The following is a 23,029-nucleotide window of genomic DNA, read 5'->3' on the forward strand; positions in this document are numbered from 1 at the left end:
TTTCCCAGGAAAGCATTTCAATTCACCCCATAGTGATGCATGATTAGGAATCCAATCATGCATTTGTGTTGTCTCTGTGTTATACTATCACAACTGCTGACGGATGACTTTGATTCTGTGGTCTCTGCCACAGAAAGCACTGGAGAGCAGCCGCTGCCTTGTTTACCACTTTTGGTTACTGTGTTTTTACTGCTTAATGCTCACAAACGGGAGGCTTTAAAATGAAATAGCTTTATCACATAAGGCAATTTCTTTCCAACTTTACAGTAACCATGTAATAGGGAGGATATAATGTCAAACCCACTTCTTTTTCAGGTTATGTAGTTTCTCTCCTGCTAGCTCTCTACTGTCATGTGTTCCCTCTCTCACATGGTTGATTGAATTCTGCCCTGGCAGGACTAAAAGCTTACTTTGTGGCTGTGAAACAGACTTTTTTTTACGTGTTTGAACCCATCCCAGCTCCAGGGTTTGTGTGTGTGTGTGTGTGTGTGTGTGAGGGAAAGGGTAAACTCACTCTCCACTATATAAAGGGTTGTCAGCAGAACTTCAACAACAGATCTTCATCCACATTCTCTTCCATCGTCGTTCCCGCAACTAACTGATCCTGCTCCTCAGTAGCTATGACTTTACTGCTGCCAGTGCTGGGAGCCGTGCTCTGCTCCTTGACGGTTTCTTCTGAAGTCGTTCCCCAGGCAGACTTCAATATACAGGGGGTAAGACACATAACTGAGTGAATTATCAACAGTATTTTATCTTCGTCACAATATTGATTTATAGTGCCTCTATGCATTTGTTAAATTCCTCCCCACAACGGACTTATCTGGTGGAACAAAGGATTCTGCAGGCAATTGCCACGTGTCGATTATTAAATTGGAAGTTATTTGAAGGCATGCATAAGATTAGACAATGAGTATATGACTTTGTCTGGTGTTGTATATACTTCTTGGATATTTGTAAAAAATATCAGCTGTGTACTTGAATTTGTTGTGTATTTGCCACATTTTTGCAATAAGTAAGGTGACGTTTAGGGAACAATATATGTTAGGAACCATATTTTCTAAACTTGCCATCACATTCATGTGCACTAATGGACAAATGTGTGTATATTCTGAACTTGTTCGCTAGGTAATGGATGAACACACTTAAAAATAAATTTTAACTTCAATGTGCAACTTGCTATTACTTAAAACATACCTTTTAATGTTTAAATGCAGGCCACAGTGTTACTGTAAGTATGGCTGTTATGTTTGCCTTGTGTGTGTCCGCAGATGGCAGGGAAGTGGTACCTGATTGGATTTGCCACTAACGCCCAGTGGTTTATCAACCATAGAGCCAGCATGAAGATGGGCATGGCCATGTTGACCCCAACTGCTGATGGGGACCTGGAGATATCCTACGCCAGTCTCAAGTGAGTGTGAGAGGAGGGAGAGAAAGAAGGAGGTTAAAAATCATTGGTGTTAATAATGTTTCAATGGTGTTCTTCTTTGCAGCTCTGATGGCTCTTGTTGGAGAATGAACAACCTGGCCAAGAAGACTGATGTGCCTGGAAAGTTCACGTACACAAGTGAGCGTGAGTACCCCCCAGCAAAAACACACACACACACACACACAAATACGAAACAAAAACAGGCATGCATGCATTATCAACAATTAAACCACCCACAGCATTTCTGCTTTCATATGATCTCTTTTTCCGTCCTCCCTTTATCAGACTGGGGGAATAAAAACGACATGTGCATGGTTGATGTGAAGTATGACGAGTACGCCCTGACTCACACCATTAAGAACAAGGGGAGTCTTACCACCGTTGTCAACAAACTATATGGTAAAGCTCTCACTAGCCATGATGCTACCCTCTGTCCTATGAATCTAATCTTCAGTACAGTAATGAATACTGTAGCAGATTAACATAATGTGGTCCGACAGGCCGTGGAGTGGACCTCAGCGCTGATCTGATGGAGAAGTTCAGGCAGTTCTCCTTGGAGACTGGCATCCTACCGGAAAATATTGCTTTCCTTCCCAAAAATGGTACGTTTCCTGTCAGTGGAAAGGTTGTATGTAAAAAGAACCTGTGATTAAGCGTGATGTTATGCACTACTCACCTTACTTTGTTCTTTTTAATCCTTCTTTAGCGGAGTGCCCAGCTGCCTAGTTTTCTGCACCGGCCATTGTATGTCAACAATGCTGTCTGAAGACTTAAATGTTTATTATTTTACATCTATTGAAGAGCCATGAACTCAATTCAGGTTGTTTACTCTGCTCTTTCAAACGTATTAAACACAGTTCCTAAAAGCACTAAACATGATGTGAAGTCTGGTTTCAATACACACTTTGCTTTTATCTACCAAAATGATGCTTGTACGTACTCCTACTAAAAGATCTTCTTAACACAATGTGTTTTAACGAGTAACACTGACTGTAAACATAACTTTTGTTTACAAGAAAACTACCAAGGGCACCTTTAAAGTCAGATTTTGGGTGACCAAATGTTAAACTTAAAATTACTTTGGAAAAAGCGGTCTACTGTGAAAAACTGCACAATATCCAAGTGAACTAACAATAAGCAAAATATGTTTGAGTAGTAGGGGGCTTGAACAGTGAGGGTAAATAGAAGACAAAACAGCTAAAATACTTTGCTTTTATTAACTTTTTTAACAAATACGTTGAGTACATCCATAACAACACAGTTCAGATTTTCTTTTTATCAAGTGTTCACATCTACACGCTTTGTACAGATTTGTATACAAAACAATAATTTACGTCCCATAGAAGTCTAGTTACACTTAACTATACAACAACTTGTAAATGAAATAAATATAAAAACAGAATAATCACAGGTGATAACAAAAATGTAAAAAGCCACAGTACACCACCAGCACCTGTCTTCTGAAGTTGCATCTAAAAAGATAAACACTTTCCCTTCTTACTGGCAAAAGTACATCTGTGAGGGCGAAAACAAAGAGTTCAGTCCATAGTTTCATAACAGCCGCACCAGTTACACTGTAGGATTCCTATTTTGGCCAGACCATTATATTGGGACACTGAACTTTTTCTTTAACCCAGCCTAATATGAGTACTAATTTCATCCTGATACTTGCAGATTATGTTTTTTCTGCGATTTAAAAGATGCGTCAATTAATGAGAAACAAGTTTGTTTATAGAAAAAGAAAATGTGAAAACATACATTTCCCTCATCTATCTGCTTTTTTTTTTTTTTTTTTTTTTTAATTAATGGGATTTTGCTCTCCAGGTAGCATTAATGGATTAAAATTACAGTCAGGGCTTCATCTTTACTGCTTTGGGCACTTGTTCTGAACAATTTATAGGACACTTACTGACTTGAAACTGAAATATCATAGGTGTATGATAATCAAGTGATGGGGTAATGATCGCATTGTGATATACAGTATGTGCATATGTGAACCTTTAGTCAATACCATGACAACCATTTTTTTTACTGTGTACTGTGTGTTAATTCAATGATTGATGACCACTGTGTACAAAGCTAAGAATTAATGTTTCTTTTCTCTGAGTGCTGTACACAGCCAGCCTTGTGTTTTTAACAACAACAAAAAACACTGTTACAGAGTGGTGGGGTCGGAGCACCTGGAAGCACAATAGACACCGTTTGTCATTTACTCTTCCTCTCTCTCTCTCTCTCTCTCTCTCTCGCTCTCTCACACACGTTCTCAAAAATTCATAACACACATGACTTGATTACTGCATTCATCATGATCTTTACCAAGATGGCAAGTGCTACTGGAAACAGGTTGCTAATCTATACTGCTGTGTTTAGTAAATTTTAACAAAATGATGCAAAAGATTAGCAAATTACACTTCAGTTTGAGACAAATAATTAGGACCATTGTGATTGACGACTGATTTCTGCCTGCAAAATTAAAAATGTATATCTACAAAGAGACATCTGCACAATCTGCCATGCACACTGTTACCAGCAAAGGGACATGCAGTTAAAAGTGCAAGTCTACGGAGGGGTTCTGTTGCCAACTTGGACAAAGCATTAATGTTATGTACATGTGTATACATTTCTGAACAAACATTAGGATGAGGATCAAAAAAGAGCAAAACAGAACAGACTAAGTGCAGCACGTCACATTATTTCAATATGACTGGTGTTGTGCCGAGGGTGCAGAGAATGGGGTGTGATGGTTGCTTTAACATTGTTCTTTGTTGTGGCACAGGATTTGGCTCGGTCAGAGTCAATCTGCCTGCACCACGTCCTTGTGGTGGCGCATGATATGCTGGTTCTTCTCCGAGGGTCGTCGGAACCCTTTCGAACAGATCTCGCAGCGGTGCGGATAGTCTTTTGTGTGAATGGAAATCACGTGTCGCTTGAAACCCGATGCGTCGCCGGTGCTGTAGTCACAGTACTGGCACTGGTAAATTCTCCTCTCTTTTTGTCCTTTGCCAATAACGACAGTGACACTGCTGGCTAAGCTGGCTGCACTGACTCTGCCAGGCGGGCCAGAGGCGCTGGACGCGCTAGGTGCAGACTTTTTAGGTGTCACAACGGGAGCATGCGTCTCTGTCCTCTTAGACTCACTCTTTTCAGGAGAGGCCTGTTGCTCCTTTGTGTGGACAGACAAGATATGGCGACTGAGAACAAAAGGGTCTGCAATTTTGAAGTTGCAGTGCCGGCATTGATGGAGTTTCTTGGTGCGGTGGGATACAGAGTGCTTCTTTAGTTCAGACGGCCGGTGGAAGCCTTTACCACAGATGGCACATTTGTGTGGATAGTCCTTGGTGTGAACAGATATGATATGGCGTTTCAGGTCACTGGAGTTGGAACTTTTGTGATCACAGTGGGCACAATGGTGGGTCTTATTCTCCTCGTGTGTTAGTCCGTGCTGCATTAACTCCTCCTCCTCTGCAAAGGTCTGGAAACAGCGCTCACATTTGTATGGCATCTCTTTGCTATGCTTAGTCTTGATGTGCGTCTTGAGATTAGAGGAATCGGCCGACTTGTAGTCGCAGTACAGGCAGGAGTAGGGCTTCTCGCCCGTGTGCGTGCGCATGTGTTTCTTCAATTCTGAAGGGTGTCGAAAGCCTTTTCCACATTCCACGCAGATGTGGGGGAAGCTTTTACTGTGAACTGCCAACAAGTGCCGATTGAGCAGTCCTTGCTCAGCTGTTTCATAGTCACAGAACTTGCATTTATGCATCTTGTTGGGCGTTGGAGGCGGCTGGCTCTTGGGCTCTCGGTGGTGGTGCTGCAGTCTGTGAGAGAACAGCGCCGCCTGCTGGTGGAACTCCTTGCCACACATTTCACACTCAAAAGGGGCCTTGCTGCTCAGAGCGTGCACCTCCATGTGGTTGTGGAGGCTAGCTTTCTTGTTGGTGGTGAAGTCACAGTCTGTACATTGGTACTTTTTCCTTGTCAGAACATCCTGGTGATGATTCTTGGTGTGGCGTTTCAGGAAGCCTCGTGACTTGAACTTTTTACCACATAGCATGCAGGGGTAAACGGTCAGAGGCTGACCATATGGACCGATGATGATAGCTGGAGAGAAAAATGACAAGAGGGAGACGGAAATGACAACATGCCCATAATCTTGTTTCTAAACTTTTGGTCACCTTCCATTTTGGTGTTGAAAAGGTGCAATATGTAATACTGACAGCTAGTGTTTAAAATAGTTACTGCAGTAGAAATTCAAAATACTGGAGAGAGTTGTCTCCCCCGCCCCCTCCTCCCCAGATTCGAAGTTCACGGAGGTTGCCAGGCAGCATCCACAACAATGTTGCTAGATGCTTGTCTCACATAGCCAGACATTACTTCACAGCACAGCGGAGTAGCTAACGTTAGATGCTGGCTATATTGACAGTCATAAAAGCCCATGCTCACGCGGAACTCTGTGACAGACACTTCCTCGGCTTAGAATTATGGTAGGAACCGCTTAAAATAATACTACCTTGCCATCCTCTCCACTGGCTGGAAAAACTTTATTGGCTTAGAATTATGGCAATAATTCCATCCCGATTTACAGCCCCCCCTCTCTTGGCTTAAAATAACCCACCATTGTTGGCTACGGTCACTGAAAAGGTTACATGTTGTAAACAGCCATGGCTGACTTGCCTGGTCCTCTGGTATCATTAGCAGTTAGCAGGGTTAGCAAGGCCACGTTAGCCAGGACCGGTCTGGATCACTTTACTGGCTGTGTCTCAATTGTTTTTGCGAGTAACCAACTCGGGTACTCTAGCTAATTCAATGTGAGTACACGAATGTGGAAATGACAAAATGCCTGTCCCTTGTAGCTGTGATAACTTAGCCTGAAGCTAATGCTTAGCTACCTGTTCAGGAGGAAATTAGCCAACTCTGCGTCCTTTTGGGCTCTAAGCTGTCTCCATCTTTCAAATACATCTCCAATATTTACCCAGGGTTTGTAACGTATCGGTTAGAAATATGCCGTTTTTTTAGGTCGGGTAGAATCTATCACCGTTGATCCCGTTCATTTCTTTGCTGCTTTCATAGCTGTACTACAGCTGCAGCGTGCTGGGTTTACGTTTTTACAGGTATATCTGGCAACCCGGCCTGGCTGTCAAACTGGGCAGTTGTTACCAACACACAGGCCAAAACACAAAGACATTCCGTCACAGAACGGAAATTTCAAAAAGAAGAAAATACTGGCATTAGCATTGTTGTCAGAAAAGATAGTATTTCAACTTAGCATGTTTCCTTGATCCCTGATGATGCATTGAGGTCATTTTTGGATTTATTACAGTACATATTACATATTGGACAATTAAATCCATATAAACTCAAAAAAACATTTATTTAAATAAAATTGTTATATCAATGAGTTTGATTTTAATGTATGGGGAAGAAAATTATAAATAAAATAAGCAGCATCATTATTGGTGCGTACATAATCTTTGAGGTTGTTCAAACAAGTGGGACTGCAGATATGAAAGATTACCATCTGGAATCGGGGAGGAAAGAAAATTGAAAACCAAGGAAACATTTGTTCCTCGGGAGTGTTTTAATCAACATCGTACCGACTTCCTCGCCATTTGTTCTCGGCTAAACGCCGTAGCTGTATCCCTTCTAGCCACAACTGTGAATAAGACGGACTCCTGTGCCACATTGTTATTTTAAAGCAGGGCCATCTGCACAATATTTTTCTGAATAATCAATAGGATGAAGTAGTGGACGGCATCCGTAGGGCAGGGAAGGCAAATGACCAACAAATAAGCCCCTTAAACTTTGGTTGGACTGACTGGAGTCGTGCTAAAGTCACAAATTGCCACCCACAACAAATGCAATGTGTTGCTTTCTTTTCTTTTTCCTATCAATTTAAAATTCAATATGTTGGAGTTTTGACTGATGCTTAGACTGCAAATTTAAAATCACTGGGTTCTGATGACAGGCATCTTGCATTTGTTACTGATCAGTTACATCAAATATTAGCAACTTAATAATGAAAATAATGCAGTTGGATCTTTCATTCTTAATAAACAGCTCCACTGTAGCATTTATGATCTAAAGGGCTTCTTCATGGAGCGATGAGAGAAACATGAATTGGAATTGCTCTTACCTGTCTGCACCTGGCGAGGCTCCGACCGCCTCCTGCTCTTGTTACGTTGTCTATTGATTTCATCAACCCCGTCAGATTCATCGATGTGCAGCAGTGCGCTGGCTGCACCGTTTCTGTTTTCACAACTCTCGCTATCCTCCGCACCTGTGAGACCGACAGAATGTCTTTAACACAAAAATAAACAAAACCAGCATCTGTAAAGCTTAAGCCAAGACACTCAGAGACGTGGTTGATGCACAGGCTTCCAGTGTTGTTTTAAAAGCAATTTAATAGACAGGGGGGGCTGACCATAAGCAGCTGCCCAGGCCACAGGCATGAAGTCCTTGCTTAGAGACACGCTGTCATACGAGCGGTCTTGAGTTACTGGCTCTTCGCCTCCTACCACCACCTCCATATAAACCTCATCAGTCACCTTGGACCCACCTGTAGATGAGCCCAACATGTACAAAACCAAAAAAAAACTAGTGATGTTTAGTTTCATGACAGCCATCCCCGCTCGTCAGATCCGAACGACTCACCATGGTTTCCTTGATTGTGATGAGAGTCTCCGACAGACATGTAAACCATCTTCTCTCTGAGTGTTTGGCCTGAAGATTCCGTTAACGCCACACTCTCCGTGTCTCCATCGCTGATGTCAACTGATTCTGCTGCAGAATTAAAACATTTTAAATCTTCCACTTTTTGGCAAATGTGTCACAAATTCTTTGTCAACCTGTGGGAAACTGAGCCCTTAAAACTTGTTCCACGGCTTCTGCAGGGTTTTACCAAGTTACATTTAAAACTGATACCTTCTTAATAGTATCTTTTAAAACTTGTTTCACAATCATATCAGCCAAAAGTTAGTTAAGTTAGTCTTAAGACTATCTAAAAACTTTTAGAGGGCCCCTTTCTGGACCTGAATTTTTAAAACATTTTAAGATACACAAGAACAGAAAACAATACATTTGGCCAATAACCTCCAAAATTAAGGTTTTTGCAAAACAAAGAAATATTCCATATAATTATTTATTGTTTTTTTTCAAAGAATGTTCTAAGTCAATATGAAAGCCCTTTCAGGAACAACACCTATTTATTATTGTGTTTTGTGGCAATCACTAGGACTCAGGCTATAATTGCACTCTTCATTATTCCTAACAGAGGTTTAAGCTCAACTGTTACTCACCCATGTCATCCTCCCCAGAATCAGCCTTGAAGATGTACACCTTTATTACTTCCTGCCCATCCTCATCCTTCTCCACTTCCTGGTCCTCAACAGCTCCCTCCACCGTTACCTCCGTTCCATCCTCAGACACCATTTTGCCAGCTTCATCCACTAGTGAAGGGGACACACATCACAATTCATTAAAGACGTGCAAGTGTGGGGCACCCTGGTAGCTCACCTGATCAAGCGTGCACCCCATGTACTAAGGATCAGTCCTTACTGCAGCCCTGGTTTGATTCCAACCTGCATCCCTTTGCTTTAGGTCATCCCCCCCCCACCCCTCTCTTTCCCACTTTCCTGTCTTCAGCTGTCCTATCCAATAAAAGGCAAAAAAGCCCACACATAATCTTTAAAAAAATAAACAGGACGTGCAAGTGTGTGCGGCCTGCCAGCCATTAGCTGGTGACAGACAAAAAAAAAAAAAAATCTTATTTATGTTTTGTGAAGATGAAGCTCAGATATAGTTTCACCATTTCAGTACATCTATAAAATCCATTTAATTTAACACAATTAATACTATTTCCATGCTTGTACATGCTCAACACTACAGAAAATCTAAACTTAGTTTAAAGTCTACTATTTCTGTCATCTCACCTGTCTGCATGTCCACTAACACACTAAATTCAGATGAAATCCTGACACTTAATGGCAATGACATACCCATCTTTAGACTGTGAACTAAGTGCCACTTACAGTGGGGGCAGTCAGCTCTTCATAATTGCTGCAATTATTGCAGAATCAAAAGGAAACTGGCTGCTTGCGCTATGCATTTCAAACTATCTTCAAAGTTGGTATAAGCAATCACATTTTTAATCCGTCTTGAATGCTTCTTGGATGCATTTACACTTTGCTTTTTTGAGATCAGATAACCATCTCAGGGTCTAAGTAGGCTTTCCAGAGGAGCAATGACACATTTAAATCCAACCTCAGCACAGCAGAGATGTAAACTTACGGGATATCATGAGATAATCTCCACAACCGTCTTGGTCGTCGTCCTCCTGCTGCTCTGGGTCCAGCCCATCTTCAGGGATGTCTCCCATGGCAACACCTTCCTCCTCACCTTCAAGAGCCATCACGCAGGTTTCTACTGCAACATCGTCATCGTCATCCTCGTCTTCATCGCAGTGCACATACTCAGAAACCACATCTTCAACAGCATCCTGGATGACTAGCTCGTCTGGGGCAAATCTGTGAACTGCCATGCCTTCCCCCTCGCCTTCTGACACCAACACAGTCTCTTGAAGCTCCACAACAAACTCCTGTCCGCCGGCACCACCCTCATCTGGAAGAAGCAGGATTACCCAGTTAATCAATTATTGTGTATGAATGTTTTAAATGGCAAATTAAATTTCCTTATTTCCTACTGACATCATGCAACAATAATATTGTTTCAAACACGTTAGTTAAGTCATTTAAATATTTCAGGGCTACCATGTTTATCAGAACTCTCCCATACCCAAAAACATACTTTGTGTAAATAAAAACACACTAATTTAAGCATGGCTAATTACCCGATCCGTGTAATATTATTTTAGGCTCTTCAGAATGTATTGCAAGCCTGGTGACATCCTCATCCATTGTCCTCGCACTGCATTTGTTACTGGACAGCTGAAATAAAATGATATCAAGTTTAGATATTTTGTGACCAAAACTGTTGGAAACAAAAGAACCATGCAAACCCCATTAATCTAAACGATTGATAAGTTATTAATGATGCTGTTACTCAACAAAGTAACTTAAATCAGTCTGTAACTACATCCTCACATATTATTTCATACATGTACAGTAATTCTTTTTCAGTATGATGCTCACCTAGGATGCTGGATAAAGCCCTGCAGGTCACCCAAGTAAAAAAATATAGAATATGTATTTAAAACAAACAGTCTTGAAAAGGTTTTGTTTTTCCTTGCGCTGTGTGCTAGAACTATGAATCTCAAGCAATTGCATCTACACTCACACACAAAAATCATGCATGTTCATGGTCATTAATGTGATTTGAAATTACTTGAAATTTTCCAATGAAAATGAGAAAAACAGATTATGCAGGCCATCAACATGATTCTAACGGCGTGTGTTAACCTTAATTAGAGATGGTCTGGTATCGGTATCGGCTCCGATACTGCCTAAAACGGTGGTATCGGGAAGTACTGGAGTTTATGCACCGATCCGATACCACGTAATAAAGCCCTAAAGAAAATCTACATTAAAGTAGTTTATTTATGTTCTTTTTCCGTTATAACTGACTGTCAAACTGGATAATAAAAGAAAGTTCTGTGGCATTCATTGTTTCTGTTTGTTTATGTTTCACAAAGAGTTTAACCTGAGGCAGACAGACAACAAAGCTAGAAATAATATCACATCCATACAGGAATAGTAGTATATAGTTAGTAAACATAATAAAATATATGACACACTGGTAACGCAAGTTCAGGTATCAGAATCGGTAAGCAAAAAATGATATTGGGCCATCTCTAACCTTAATAGAATCAAGTCATGTCTTTTCCAGATGTGGCCAGGAAAAATTACAATAAGCTTGTCATACTTTGCTTGTAAAAGAAAAACATAGGCTAGTGTTTGCGTGTTAATTTTACATTTTAATGTGCTTCACATGATAGTAGAGCTGAAACGATTCCTTGAGTAACTTCAATAATTTGATTACTAAATATCCTCGATGCAAAATGATTTGCCTCGAAGCTTCGTTTAATTAATGTTACCAACGTTGTATTGCTCACGGCGTTTCCCACACGGAGGATTATTACCGTCGCACACCAGGCTGACGCTGCTGGCAACACGCCATGAAGACAGACGGCAGCGTAAATATTGAGGGGCTAAGAGAAGAGACAGGCTGTAGAAAACGACAGAACGTGTCCAAAGTTTGGAATCAGTTCAAACATAATTAAAACCAAAACTCTGTACAGTGTGTCTACTGCAAAACTGAACTAGCTTACCACAATAACAGCACGACGTCAGTGCTTCAGCATCAACAGAAAACATGAGTCTAACTTAATCATCGATTCCACGAAGCGGACCCGACAAAAGTAAATCAGTCGTATGGTAGGGCTGGGAATCACCGGAGGCCTCACGATACGATATCATCCCGATACTTACGTCGCGATACGATATTATTGCGATTTTAAACATATTACAATATTCTGCGATATATTGCAATTTATTACCTTTTTTTATAAGTTTTTCCCAATTTCAAATGATGTCCCTAAAGGACAATTTTGTCAACATCCGTTTTATCTAAAAAGATACATTTCTGTTTGTTTATCTCACTTCAATTGTATTGCTGCAAAATCAGATTGTCAAGCAGACAGAATGACCAACACATATAATAATAATAATAAAAAAATCGATACTTGGCGTCTGTATCGATACAGTATTGCCACGAAAAATATCGCAATACTATATCGATTTTTTCCCCCACCCCTATCGTATGGACGATGAAACTACATCAAACAACTAACAAAATTAAAGACAAGAAAATACATAGTGGTGACCACAATTTGACTAAAGAGCCAGAAAAACAGCTAATTGTTGGGCACCATTTTCTCTCGCTCTCTCTCTTCACGGAGAAACAGCTGATCAACGATTTACTAGCATAAGTGTAACAGAGCTGTGTAGCATTGTAATCAAATATATAAATGAAAATAGGTTGAGTATTACTAATATTTACATATAGGCCTATATACAGATCAGTCTCCGGTTGAAACTTGTAGTTGTGAAAGTTAAGTTGCACAACTTAAGGTAATGTTTATGTATATTTAATGCATGCCTTAGTTTGATGTTATTGCATTTCAGAAAATGTTTTCTTTAAAAACAATGTAATATGGCACTTAAATGCACTTAATGTTTAGTTTTTTGAGAGATGATATTGTAAGCAATGTAGGCAATAAAAATGTAGATTTTTCCAAAAACTATTATAAACCAAACTATTGTATATTATTGCTCTTCAATAAAACAAAAGTATTTATCCGATTACTCGATTAAGTGATTGAATAATCTGTAGAATACTCAATTACTAACATAATCGATAGCTGCAGCCCTACATGATTGATGACTACTGGCCTGTTGTTGCACAATTATTGCAGCCTGAGCATCGCCCTTACAGCTAATAGGCCTACATTCCAATCCTTAAAAGACTTGTTGAGTAATTTTGCAGTAAATACTGTATTGTATTAGGGGTGTGAATCACCAGAGGCCTCACGATACGATATCATCCTGATACTTCACCACGATACAATTTTATTGTGATTTTAAACATATTGCAATATTCTGCGATATTGCAATTTATTACCTTTTTTCCAACTTCAACATTTTTTCCCAATTTCAAATTATATGCCCAAAAGGAAACTTTGTCAACATCTGTTTAATCTAAAAAGATCAATTTCACGTTCATCTCACTTCAATTTTATTGCTGCAAAATGGGATTGTCAGGTAAACAAACGCATATAATAAAAGATAGATACTTGTCGTCTGTATCCACACAGTATCGCAATACTATGCAGTATCAATTTTTTCCCCCACCCCTAGTATGTATGTGGTAACCTTGTGAGACCGTTCTGATCTCGTGAGCTCCAGTTTTCCACTCGCAGATCAGTCTGGCATCTTGAGATATAGAAAATTTGGAGCCGTTCGCCAAACGATCGACCAATCAGCGCTGGTTTTGAGGCGGGTTTAGGTGTGACGCAACGAGAAGCGTCTATCACCAACATAGGTGGTGATAGATGGTTTATCCAATCAGCTAACCAGTATTTTCAGACAGCGGTAGCCCTAATTCTGTTAGCTGCTCGCTAATGCTTTTTTTTTTTTTGGATCCTTCTTTTGGAATATGAACCGGGAACCTGAAATGGTGCCTTTTATTTCGTAAATTCTCATTACACAAACGGCAAATATCCTTTACTGACATGTTGCTTGCTTGCTGAGCTAATGAGCTATGCTTTGCCTGCAGCAGCAGGGGAAGCCTGGCTTGTGGTTGTATTTTCATACACTTTGTTGATCTGGCCCGTCTATCAACATAGGTGGCGATAGACATATGGTTTATCCAATCAGCTAACCAGTATTTTTGCCCCTTCCCAAATTAGGTTCTTCAACGGTAAGTTCCCAGATGGATATGCCGAGCAAATACGAAGCAATCTATCTGGCCGAGTCAGGTTACGTATGTGGTTTCATTTGGGCTTGATAAACATTGTGCACACGTGATATTTTCTATTAGAAACAGGGCTGTGTTACAAACCTCAATACATTTGGTAGCGATCAAAATATGTCCAACTCTGCAGCACCATGTATTGGAAACTGGCATTGAAGGATTCATTTTTAATTTGCTCTTTGCAGTACTTAACTGATTCAGCACTAGGGCTGTCAACGAATATTCTAAATTCGAATATATATTCGAATAGTTTTTAAAAAACAAATTTCGAAGGTTAATATTCGAATAAAAAAAAAAAGTGGAAAAAAAAACTTGCGGTAGCAGAGGTTGTCTGGCTGTCTGCTTTGCGAGTGGACAGCACAGACAAAGCAGACTGAAATATCGGTTTCTAAATGTTTATGCCTGTACAACAGGTAGGTGGGTATACTGATAAGTATTGACTAATTAACTAATCATTGAGGGTTTATTGTAGGCTAGCCTACTTACAGTAACGAGTGTAGCGTTAGTTTATCTGCGCCAGCCGAAGTAAATAATGTATAATCTGTAGCTATCGTTTCAAATCAGTTGCATGTGCTGCGTGAAGTAACGCACACACATCGGCTCTGCTGTGTGTGTGTGTGTGTGGCCTCACAGACAAATTGAGTAAATGTTTAAGCGAATCGGTTAAATTACTAATAAGAAGATAAGTTTTGCAGTGTTAGCTTGTGTCTGCGGCAAAGGACAGCAAGTGAACCGACCAGTGGCATAATTGCCATGACTGCATCACTATCTCAGCTACAAAAAACTAAACAAATCTCACATTACAATATGCAGTATCTTCATCATGGAGATGAAGGTGAGGTAATGCGCGAAAAAAATATCTCCCTGTCACACACACACGGTGATGCAGAGATGTAAACAGTGGTGTGGACGATGCAGCCGGGGTGTACTTTCCACTAAATGTACCATCCCCCACTTCCAGGTGGAAAATGATGACAACGGTGTGTGGAGAGTGGCGCACAACAGTGCATGAGTGTGCTGAATGATGCTGCAAACACATTAAAACCTTCCAGGATGATGATCGGACTAACTTAGCTACTCATTCATACCAGACTAAACACAGTGTAAACCCCCGATGAGGGGATTAACGTTAACGGTAATGTCTTCAACTGACCACTGGAGCAGCGTTAGCACTGATTACACACGCAAAGTGCCGACTGGCACGGCCAAAACACACATTTAAGAACAGAAGATTGTACCGACATGCATGCAACAAGACAAAACTACGAAATAAAGTAGTATGGTTATGTTAGGTATACACTGATGCCACTCTGTAGTAGCCAGCTAGCGAGAGGAGGGCTAAACACACACACAAACAAACACACATTCTACAACCGATTTTGTAATCACACTAGCGTCCGCCATTTTGTTAGCTTGATGTCTGGACAAATGCTACCTTTAACACTAATTGAAAATACGCATTGGCGACGAGAACGTGTTAATTGCGCTTCTGTTGAATGCTATAATGCATATTAACGGTTATATTAAATCACAAATAACGTCAGCCGACGAGGAGTAGCGACTACAAAATCCCTCTCATTTTAGCAAGCTAGCTAGCTAACTGGATAGGCCTGAATTACCAATAACGGCCTCTATTGAGGCCCGGGCCTGAGAAGAAAAGGCCCAGCCCTTTGCGGCCTCTCAGGGACAATGAAGAAATAAATTAAAATAACACATGCATGCAAAAACAAAGAGACACGGACGCGCACAGATACAAGCATAGCTATGCAAACAGGCGCCCAAGAGCAAAAATGACCCGCGTACCAGATTTATGCTGCAGGGATGGCCTCCGTCCGTACCTCGGCTTCCCAGGCCGCCTGGTTCCCCCAGACTCGGGCAGGATTCAGTCGGGAATTTTGTGTTATTTGGGCGGGCCGGAGAGGAGCGGAGAAGGAGGGGTTAGGGGTTGTTTCTGGAGCTCCGGTGAAAGCAAAGCAGGACGTCTGGAGCCAGATCTTGTCATACTACAGCCCCCCGCTCCTCCAGCTCCGAGGCCGCCGTCAGCACGACACGTCACAGCCCGAGAGCAGCAGGAAAATGCGGAAGGGTTGTGGTGGAAATCACACCGACAGGCACCAAACAGGCCATAAGCTGATGACCGTTGTTCAAACGGGTCATGTCAAAACGTGCACTGTAGTGTTAATTTTAATTAGTTTATGCCCTGAGGTTGGTGTAGATAGTAATGGGCTAAGGACAGCTTCGGTTCCACACACAGTAGACTTGTTGTATGCAGCGGAGAGGTTGACAACAAAAAGTGATTTTAACGATGACCTCCACACGGAGAGCATCTAACATTTAAACAAACCGCTGACTAGTTTCCAATAAGAACCCCATGTCACAGTATCGTTTCATCCCGAGTGTAAATAGTCTATGGTATAAACCCAATTGTTTATTCACAAAAACCTCAACCTGCTGGTCAAAAATAAAAAAAAATAGTGGACTGTAACAATTTAAGCAGTGGTAGAATATAATTACTCAATCGTGTAATTTAATTTGATGTAGGCTACTAGAATAATTTGGGGGTTTTGATCTTGCTATTTTTACTTAAATGATCTCAAAACTTCCACCACTGATTTTAAACTACATATGGCACATAATGATTATGGTCTTGTAACATGGTATATTATGGTATATAACCAAAAGTTAATTCCTGGGTACCCTTTTTGGATTTATTGAAATAGCAGTACAAAAAAATATATATTATTATATATATTTAGAATATGCAAAACTAAAACACTCTCTCTGCAAATTAGGCTACTCCAGTGCTCCCAACCTGCAGGGCCCAACAAAGAGTCTCAACATGAAACGGAAGTCTCGAGATGATTGATACAATGGGAAAAAAGAAATGCTTATACACAAAATCATGTTTATTATTTGTGACCTTTCTCAAATCTTTAGAGAATTTCACCATTACAGGCCTTAGTAGTTGGCATAGTTATTCCCAAACTTCCGTGCTTTTTTCACTAATCAGCAGGTCTTTCTAAATTTCAGATTAACTAAAATAAGCAGAACCAATTTATTATCAAAGATAACAGTTTTTTGTATTTATTAAGATTGTGCCAAATCAAACAAAACATGAGTATTGCTATCACCAACAGCACTCAATAAACAGTAAACTCTATTTGGCAGTCATTTTCAGCAGATCCTCCTTTTCAATCTCAAAAAGACGCCAGCCCTCTTCAGATGACAGATCAGATGCTCCTCTTCGCTTGTAGAACTCAATAGACTTTGTGTTGTTTTCTGCTACGATGAAGTGCATGCTGCTACAGCGAGTCTTTACTGCCGTCTATATGGGGAAGAAAACACAAGGACATACTGTGTATAAAGCGGAAAGTATTGAATACAGATGAAATTAAGCTGTATATCTGTCACCAAAGAATCTTTAACTGTACATTTGGTACCATACCTCACTCAGAACCTTCAGAATTTGTGAACCGATGCCCAAACCTGGTGAAAGATGAAATAGTACAATTAACAGTTAGTTCATGAGAGTGTGTGTGAAAAGGTTCCTCAGGACTTTCTCTGTAACTTATTAACCTTTACCACCATCATATAACAGCACTTGTACACAATCTTACCACGAAACCCCTGCATGACATAGAAGTCTTCCAAGTAGAGCAACTTCCCAATCCAAGGGTCATATGTGAAGTAGTACATGGCAAAGCCAATCACAGTGTACCCTTGAAGAAAACACCACAAGTTAGGGGTTACATTTTAAGGGTTGAACTATTTCTTTTAAGGAATAGAACTCTTAAATTGTAAAGACATGTTTTTACCTTCTGAACTCTGCTCTTTTGGGACTTCAGCAACTAAACAGTGGTAGAATGGATGATCTCCAAAGCCGTCATTAAGTAGATCTACAAGTGGGACATTGACTTTATAAGAATGTATGAAGATTGACAAAACATTTTTTTCCTGGTAAATATTTTTACAAAATGTACGCTTATAGTTTAACATCAAGTGGGTTAAAGCACCTTTCTCGGTCAGCATGACCTTCTCTTCCATCTCCTCAAATTTAGCAAGTTCCTAAAAGGCAAAAAAAAGAAACAAGAAAGCGAATAAATTAGGCTTTTAACAAGAACTACAATTAATAAACAGATATAATGCATTTGCGATCAAATGGCCCAAATGCCCTATTAGTTGTTAAAATATTAGACTTTGGCTTACCTTTATGAGTCGCAGGATATCGGACACATCATTGGGTTCAGCTTTCCGTAATATAAAACTGGCCATTTTCTCTTTTTCCCCTTTTTCCCTTTCCTTACTAATCCTCTGAATGTGAATAAAAGCAAAATTTGTTTCGTCATTCGCTCCTCAGGAGTTCATCCCCCGGCAAAGAATTTAGAAACACAGAATACATTGGTTGTGTCACATGAGTGGTACAGCAGCTTCAGTGACTCCCCTTTTATATATCCCTGGCCTGGAGGAGGTAAACCTGTTCAATAATCCGTATATGGTCAAACACTCCTTTGCATCCTGTTTCTTTTTTTCCTGATGACTCCTTATCTTTGTGTTGATTACTGTACTTCTTTTGAATGTTGTTTAAAAGGTAAAAATTAACCAGACCTGGAAAAAAAACAAGACCAGCGCACATAATGTCTCTAGAGCTGAGTAATGAATAACCCATGTGTAAAAATCAATTGTCAAATCTGTACCAATAGAGTTGTTGTTCTGTAAGTCACACTTTCTTTCGTTCAGACACACAGTCAAACAATGATATGCTTTGCTGAGATCAGAATTTTTTTTTTTTATTGATCTAACCATGGTCCCATTTATATAATATGTTGTTAATGGGTTTTACCGCCAATAAAAAGGAAAATGTGTTGGGACATTTGAGGTTATTAACAGCCAGGAATGAGCAGGTGACAGATTAATTCTTTACGTGGTCGCATAGAAACAATATTTTGATGTGGTGACATCTTTTGTGTGATGATTAACCCGGAAAGCATCTTTAAGTCAAAGTTTTACGACTTTGTATTGATACTCCAGACGGCCTCACACAGTGCCTTTTGGAAAGACAAGAATATGCTAGCTTCCCACAAGATGATATTCTCTGGTGACAATCATAGACATACTGGCCCTTCAGCGTTTGGTGTATCAGGCTTGATGCAATTGTGTTTGGTTGACTTGCTTAAGAGCAATGTTTCTGCTACTACGAACAAACCACAAACCATATCACAAACATGACATTTCAGTTACAAGGCCTGTCATGTTCTTTTAAAATGTTAGGTCATTTCTTATTTGCACTATTCTAAAATGTAGTGCACCTGTACTTAACATCCAGTTCTTTAACTTTGCAAAATACCACACAATGCTATTTTTTTCCCCCAAGCTATCTTAGCCATTAGTCAGCCACATGCAAAAACTCAGCATGGGCATGTTCTTTGATACATTTCACACTACACTTTAATTCTCCTGTTTCTTTATGATTTAGGACAAAGCAGTAACGTGCTGTTGTTGGCCAACTCAGTTTCTCTTGAGGTGATGTGAAGTATGTCGTTTACCCAGAATTTGCATTTTCCCCCGAAGACCATTACCAATGTACTTATTGAATCCTTTGGGTAAATGCTGGAAGTTGTCTTAACTAACTGAGCCTGGGGATACTTTCCAAGGCAAGTGTGAAGGCTGCTGTGTTTACCGCACATTTACATTCTAGCAAATACAAAACATACACCATAACTGGTACATTAAGTATGCTAATGTCTCTGATGACTCTTTGTAATCAGTTGCAAGTAAACATCTGGCAGCCACTCGGTGAATTCACATCAATAGACAGCTGTTCATTCCCAGATTCCCAGTGTGAACAGAGCTAAAACTGCCATTGTGTGTGGTCACTCAGTCAGATGAATCTTAAAGAGCAGCCAGACAGCATTTTATGAAAACGCATTTTATTTGGATTTTCAGTAAGTGCAGGATGTCACAGACTGGGACAACAGGAACACAGATCAATTGAGTTTATCAAAATACTTCAGCTTGCCTGAAGGGTCGGGAATGATCTGTGGGAGAGAATTAATCAAATTAGTGCACAATAAGTATTTATCATAATAAGAAATACACTAGATGATAGAAATATACCAGAAAATGCTGTAAACCAGCCTGTGACTTATGCAAATCTTTGACAACAAAGTAGTCTGCTTGGGTGTATCCTCTATTCTGTCCTGTATCCTGTATTTATTATGTTCCCTGTATTGCTTGGTTTCCAACTTCACAATAAAAAAATTAACTCTAACAATATGTGTTATTACACTAGCTGGATGCAGACAGACTGATTAGTAAATACATATCTATCATAGAACAAGTGACCAAGGATCCAAATCAGTCGTTGCCCCAGTGATACTCACTGTGTCACTGCCTGGCTTCCACCCTGCTGGACACACTGTAGAAAAAAAAAGACATAATTTCAGTCAGTAAAAGAAAAACAGCTCAAAGAATCTACTCTATCTACTCTCACTTATTAGTTTTCCGGTACTGCAGTATAAATTAACTCTTCGTACCTTCTCCGTGTTTGTCAGTGTACTGGAAGGCCTGCACAAGCCGCAGAGTCTCATCCACAGATCTTCCCACCGGAAGATCGTTCATGGTGATCTGCCTCAGGATGCCCTTGTCATCTATGATGAAGAGTCCTCTGAGAGAGACACGGACAGACAAGTGAGATTCAAACATGACTTACTGTTAAACTTCTACATAGTTGTTAAAATAACCAGCTAGTTATGACTTTTAAACGGTATAAAGCACATTATAGAAGCATCAAATGGAATTTGTATGCATTTTACTGCTCCACGTCTTTTGTTTACTCCTAAAGCACCTCATAGTTGCATAATAGTGTTGATTGCCTATAAAACTTTGATAACGTTTGATAATGGCCATTAATGTAAATGTGAAAGTGTACCTTAGTGTGTGTCCCTGGTCCTCCAGGTAGACTCCGTAGTCTTTTGAAATCTGGTGAGTGAGGTCAGACAACAGAGGGATTTTCATTTGTCCAAGTCCACCCTGCTTCCTGGGCGTATTGATCCTGTAAATAACAAGAAGTGTGAGGTAAACACAATGCTCGGAGTGTACTGTTAGCAAAATGATTCACACTCTTAAGAAAATATGTTGCAAAAGGAAAATTTAAGTAGAGATCTAGGGCACAAAATAACAAATTGTCAATGTGGGTAAAACATAATACAAAAAACACCCACTCCCCATATAACACTTCAGTCAGTCTACTAAAGTGTCGATTATTGGATGTCTGTTAGGTTTTGTCTTAACTAGGCCATTCAAGTCTGAGAGCATCTTGTGGGTGAAATGGGGACAGCGATCTTACCAGGCCAGGTGGGTAAACTGGGAGTCGACAGAACAAGCGACCAATTCTGTATTGATGGCTTGAAACTCATGCACACGATCGCTGAATGCAATGATCTCAGTGGGGCAGACAAATGTGCTGCAAAGGAAAAAACACATTTACATAAGAATAGACTCGGTTGTGCAGCAACACAAATGTAGCGATTATGTAATGTGTGTCTCAAATGTTACTCACAAGTCCAGTGGATAGAAGAAAAAGACAAGATATTTGCCTTTGTAGTCGGACAGCTTCACCTCCTTGAATTCACCGTTAATGACGGCTGTTCCTTCCCAGTGTGGCGCGGGCTTTGAAACTTATGTAGGAAGAAAAATACATGGATTGATGTCCCATATTGCTCCGCATTTCATATCCCATATTCTGTTTGCACTTGAATTACTATTCTATTTACTATAATACACTAAAATGCTCTTTGTTTTTATTATTTTACTATGCCTACATGTGCTCTTTGAAATGTTTGTATTATTTTTCTTTTTGTTTATATATTTTTCTCTATTCTATATACCAGTCTATGGAGATGATAAATATTTAAATCTTTACAACCCCTGTTCATGCACACCTGACATAATATACCGTCAGTAATATGCCATCAGTATTCTTCTCACAAGTGGAGCAGAGCCCATGTGTGCTGGTGCACAAACACTGTCGGGGACTGTGGCATGGGGTATAGTCTCACTCAAAAGTGATGACGACACATGGCATACAGAGACAAACAGGGGCCATAAGTATAATTATATTTGCTTACAAGACTACATATTACTCATAGATGCCCACGTGAGTTTTATGGCCATGCCTCTGATAGTTTCTAAGTGTTTCTGTTATTTTGTCTAACCCCTGTTGTTATTATAAGGAGTCATGTGTCTAAGGGGTGGAGGGAGGAACACGCAATCAAATAAATTTCATGCAATGACGTGTCCTACAACCCCCCCCCCCCCTCCCCCACCCAACATCTGATTAAAAGTTCGGCCTCATGTGTTATTGACACAAACATCTAAAACGGTTAACTGTCTGACTTAAACCATAAGACACAGCATATTGTGAGCACAAGCTGCAGGCGGCCACTGTCAGTTTGTTTCTATTGTCCTGACAGCAGGATCACCCATAGACAGTATGGGATCACCGTGCTGAAGCTGCAGCAGCTGCTGCGTTTGTCAGGAAGAAAAAAAACAATATCACTGCGCACGTTCAGTATGCAAAATACTAACTTGCCACCTCTGGATGAACTCAGGAGAGAAACTCACTCTTGGCTTTGCTGAGGTGCAGGGAATGGTCAGACACAGGCACGCGGAAAGCCTCTCCAGGATAGACGTTTCCTCCCGCGTAGTTGTGACACTGGGTGCTTTTTACATTAGCGCCTTCCTCTGCAGATGTTGTGAAGAGGAAGAGGAGAGCGGTGCAGAGCGCACGGAAAAGCTCCTTTTTTATATTGGTGTGCAAGAGAAACTCCATTGTAGCGTCCCTTTTGAGAGCACCCAACCACTGCCTGGCGACGGCAATGTGTTTCAGCCTTTAGGCAGGATTTTAGGAGCCAGCCTTCGTCCTCTTCTTCTTCTTCCTCCTCCGCTTCTTCTTCTTCATTTACATGTTGCTCCAGCTGGCATCCTTATTGTTGCATTACTGCCATCTTCTGGAGATAATTAGCTCCTGACGCCCACTCCACTCACCACATTCTTTCCTCTTTAACACAGTTTCCTTAATAAAATAGAAATACCGCTACCTTGCCATAATTCAACATACCCTTT

General features: G+C 40.4%; 4 protein-coding genes across 5 annotated transcripts; 1 reads left to right on the plus strand and 3 right to left on the minus strand.

Annotated features, from left to right (window-relative positions):
* Positions 1–579: 579 nt before the first annotated feature.
* LOC114567219 (lipocalin) lies at positions 580–2,223 on the plus strand. Its single transcript, XM_028596203.1, has 6 exons — positions 580–713; positions 1,269–1,408; positions 1,491–1,570; positions 1,712–1,825; positions 1,927–2,028; positions 2,133–2,223. Exons 1-6 carry the CDS (start codon positions 621–623, stop codon positions 2,150–2,152), a joined length of 549 nt encoding a protein of 182 aa, XP_028452004.1. The 5' UTR covers positions 580–620; the 3' UTR covers positions 2,153–2,223.
* A 401-nt stretch (positions 2,224–2,624) lies between these two features.
* LOC114566744 (zinc finger Y-chromosomal protein 1) lies at positions 2,625–16,211 on the minus strand. 2 transcript variants are annotated; one of them, XM_028595426.1, is made up of 8 exons: positions 15,710–16,211; positions 10,266–10,362; positions 9,707–10,036; positions 8,716–8,865; positions 8,072–8,200; positions 7,842–7,976; positions 7,554–7,697; positions 2,625–5,521 (listed from the first exon to the last, which is right to left on the minus strand). In XM_028595426.1, exons 2-8 carry the CDS (start codon positions 10,330–10,332, stop codon positions 4,221–4,223), a joined length of 2,256 nt encoding a protein of 751 aa, XP_028451227.1. In that variant the 5' UTR covers positions 10,333–10,362; positions 15,710–16,211; the 3' UTR covers positions 2,625–4,220. The 2 variants fall into 2 exon arrangements, with proteins under 2 accessions (XP_028451227.1, XP_028451229.1); XM_028595428.1 differs by lacking the exon at positions 7,842–7,976.
* Positions 16,212–17,063: 852 nt separating this feature from the next.
* LOC114567082 (diamine acetyltransferase 1) lies at positions 17,064–18,292 on the minus strand. The gene is made up of 6 exons (XM_028595981.1): positions 18,113–18,292; positions 17,920–17,971; positions 17,722–17,802; positions 17,524–17,625; positions 17,352–17,392; positions 17,064–17,231 (listed from the first exon to the last, which is right to left on the minus strand). The coding sequence occupies exons 1-6, from the start codon at positions 18,176–18,178 to the stop codon at positions 17,064–17,066; spliced, it is 510 nt and encodes a 169-aa protein (XP_028451782.1). The 5' UTR covers positions 18,179–18,292.
* A 1,524-nt stretch (positions 18,293–19,816) lies between these two features.
* prdx4 (peroxiredoxin 4) lies at positions 19,817–22,881 on the minus strand. The gene is made up of 7 exons (XM_028594833.1): positions 22,529–22,881; positions 21,465–21,582; positions 21,252–21,368; positions 20,835–20,957; positions 20,440–20,570; positions 20,287–20,321; positions 19,817–19,941 (listed from the first exon to the last, which is right to left on the minus strand). Exons 1-7 carry the CDS (start codon positions 22,734–22,736, stop codon positions 19,891–19,893), a joined length of 783 nt encoding a protein of 260 aa, XP_028450634.1. The 5' UTR covers positions 22,737–22,881; the 3' UTR covers positions 19,817–19,890.
* Between the last annotated feature and the right edge of the window lie 148 nt (positions 22,882–23,029).

This window comes from Perca flavescens, chromosome 13, assembly GCF_004354835.1.
Source record: "Perca flavescens isolate YP-PL-M2 chromosome 13, PFLA_1.0, whole genome shotgun sequence".
In the NCBI taxonomy this organism is placed as follows: domain Eukaryota; kingdom Metazoa; phylum Chordata; class Actinopteri; order Perciformes; family Percidae; genus Perca; species Perca flavescens.